The 3,236-nt window shown below is 33.3% G+C and overlaps 1 protein-coding gene across 2 annotated transcripts; it reads right to left on the reverse strand.

The window, feature by feature from the left end:
- Positions 1 to 974: 974 nt before the first annotated feature.
- Positions 975 to 1,848, reverse strand: LOC108359230 (uncharacterized). 2 transcript variants are annotated; one of them, XM_017610983.1, is made up of 3 exons: positions 1,567 to 1,848; positions 1,473 to 1,511; positions 975 to 1,411 (listed from the first exon to the last, which is right to left on the reverse strand). In XM_017610983.1, the coding sequence occupies exons 1-3, from the start codon at positions 1,689 to 1,691 to the stop codon at positions 1,399 to 1,401; spliced, it is 177 nt and encodes a 58-aa protein (XP_017466472.1). In that variant the 5' UTR covers positions 1,692 to 1,848; the 3' UTR covers positions 975 to 1,398. The 2 variants fall into 2 exon arrangements, with proteins under 2 accessions (XP_017466472.1, XP_017466471.1); XM_017610982.1 differs by having other exon boundaries at positions 975 to 1,511.
- Positions 1,849 to 3,236: the final 1,388 nt, after the last annotated feature.

Genomic DNA, 3,236 nt, shown 5'->3' on the forward strand with positions numbered 1-3,236 from the left:
ATACGAGTACAAAACACTCCTAAAGTTGCTTTTATTTAGACTGTTGCGAATATGTCCTGGAACCGAGTTCCAGGTGCGAATAGCATTGACGAAAAATAGTCTTGCAGATGCTAGTAATTGTACCTAGGTATAATCAGGTCAGTAAGGCGTGAAGACTTTGAGAAGGATAATTTTTCGTATAGATATCTAGGATCTTTATCCATCATTAGGCGAAATAAAAACAATACAATTTCTTGCTTTTAGCTATTCAGAGATACTGCAGCCCAACAGTCGTGATTTCCAATCGGATATTCGCTAAAATTTCGATAGCCCAAAAACATATCGAGTAACATGATTGAATACTACATCAATTTTATGGGAAGATTGAGAATCTAGGCTGCTGTAGACTAGCTCAGAATAGCAGATAATTGGCAATATTAATTGAATGGCCAGTTTACGTCTAACGATTAATGGTGTAAAAGTTGCAGACATTCTTAAATTTCTTAAAGTATAATAGACTTTGCCTACGACAGAGTTACCATGATCAGTGCATGTTAGGTTAGTATTTATAACAAAACCAAGATTAGTCACTTTAGAAACAAATTTAAGAGACTTATCACCAATGTACAAGGACGGAATAATATGAAATTTAATATTTCTTTTACATACAGGCAACACAATTTATCACAGTTGAGACAAAGACCATTTTTCGAAGACCAAGACGATATAGACATTAATTCTCTATTGAAATTCGCGCACAAGTTAGCCATGTCTTCAAAAGTTCCTGACAAATAAATCTGTATATCGTCCGCGTAAGCATGCATTTTTGCATATTGGCAAGTACTGAAGATGTCATTAATAAACAAACTAAATAGCAATGGCCCTAAAATAGAGCCTTGGGGTACACCCGTTAATAGTGGTTTCAGTTTAGATACTTCAGCACCAACTTTTACTCTTTGGGTTCGGTCGGACAGATAGCTTTTCATTANCGCGTCAATGTTTCTTACACGCATTTTGTTATCGCACACCTGAAAATAGAAATTAAATTTGCGAAACCAATTAAATCAAATCACGACACTGATGTAATTGAAATAATGCTCACCACCATAGCGGTAATGCTAAAAAATCCTTTTCTGTTGTAATAAAGAAAATCTTCTTCATGTGGCTTGATTATTCTTATGTGCGTGCCATCAACACACATGATGACCCCAGAGGAGCCAGCCTTCGCATAAAACTACTGTTTTGCTTGTATTTTTTCCTGTTCAGTCTTCTCAAATTTTATCCATTCAGGACAAAGCTTTCGTTGCATCTCTTCAAGAAATTTGGACAGTGACTTTGACATGGTTGCCTGACCCATTCCGACATTATAGTCTGCACCGTGTTGGTAACTGCCTTCCGCAAAAAATCTTATCGCGGCCACTATTTGGTTAAGCTGTGATACAGACGTTAAGGTATTTCGCTGAGTTTCTCTTTCAAAAGTATCCAAAACATACTTGAAAGCATCCTTGTTAAGTCGAAAGTTCTTTTTGAATCTAAAAGTGTTAACCAATTTTATTAAGCTTAGCACTTTACACATGCATTTCTTACAATTCTTCGCTCAATTGGAACGGATCACACATATCTTTTAATCTCCGCCTTTCCACTTTCACCTCAGCATTCCGGGATGTGTTGTCCTCCTCTTCAAGCAATAATGCCGCGGCTATGGATTCCATGATTATGTTTCCACTTAATTTAAGAAGTAACGAAATTTTATTTTAAAATTACAATAATGTAAGATATAATTAGGTTTTTTAATATATCTACAAATTTTAACTTCTGAAGCTGCTATAATTTGGTGCCAAGTATTTCTTTGTTTTGTTTCGATATCACACATTCCTAGGCAAACAACTGATTTCGGAAGATGTTTTCTCTCTTCCTCTTCTTCTTTCGATTCGATCGTAACGCAGAATACCTAAGTTCGATTCTAGCGGAGCGGAATGCGGGAACGTAATCGAAATGCAGAATAGGGCTGAATAATAATCCTTACCATTAAAATGAACGTTTTAAAAATAAAAAAGTAGTATTGTGTATTATTAAGATTGTGCTAGTACTCACAGTACCATCTTGAAATATTACTTATTTGGGAAACCCCGAGTTCATAGTTGCCGTTGCAAGTGTCTACAATTTAACTTAAATGTATTCAGCCATCAGCCTTATTATGAGTTTCATTTTCTCCGAACCGTTTCACTTTTCGTTTCCGTGCTTTCAATACAGGCGGATGAAAAAAATCGGATGATAAGGGGCATTATGTTGCAAATAAAACTCTTGAAAAGTACAAAAACTATTAATTATATGATTGATGTTTTTTATATATATTTGAAACGAGTTTAAAACAAAATGTTTTAAAACGTGTTTTAAGTATAGGTGATTATTTTTCCATTGTTTTAAACAAGGTTTTAAACACTTGTTTTAAATATTTCCAACCCTGTTTAGTGTGCAATTTTTTTCAGAAAGTACAGATAACTACGTCTAAGCGAAAATGCAATAATTATTTCAATGAAGCTGATTTTAAGATATTTTGATGATTTCGTCACTTCAACCTTGTTGAATATGCCTTGTCTTATTCTATACCCATGACTAATTAATCGTTAAACTGTTATTTAAAAATTAATTATTAAAAGGGAAAATGGCTTAAGTTGTTGTATCAAAATGATATAGATTTATTTAACTCTTTTATATGTGTTTGTTTTTGTTATTTTATGGCCTTACAAAATTATATTCAACAATTTTATTGAGCTTGAGGCCATTTTTAATGAAAAAACTACTTTTTAAGATAAATCAACGTACCCATTTCATTACATACATATGTACATATACATTAGACTGCATCACTCCCCATACAAAAAAAAAAAATCGGTACTGTGTTTCCTTGGGAATTATAAAATCTATCTATGAGTTTAATTTTCCCCGGACCGGTTCACTTTTCACTTTTGGTTTCCATGGTTTTACTATGGGCGGATGACAAATTTTCGGGTGAATTTTTTTTCAGGCGAAACTCAGGGCATTTAAAAAAAACTTTAAGAAACTATTTTTATTCAAAAAAACTCTATTTTTGGAGGTTTTTTCAAATCGGTCCAGCTCACGTAATTCTTAATATTTTTCCGAAATATATTAGTGGACTCCTTCAAATATAATAAATTTTGTAATCCCTGCAGAAAAACCGCAACTTTTTTTGGTGATGCCGTCTAATATACATACTATATTTATTCTCATTTAAC

This window comes from Rhagoletis zephyria, unplaced genomic scaffold, assembly GCF_001687245.7.
Source record: "Rhagoletis zephyria isolate East Lansing unplaced genomic scaffold, Rhagoletis_zephyria_1.1 Rzeph_scaffold_00360, whole genome shotgun sequence".
Taxonomy (NCBI): Eukaryota; Metazoa; Arthropoda; class Insecta; order Diptera; family Tephritidae; genus Rhagoletis; species Rhagoletis zephyria.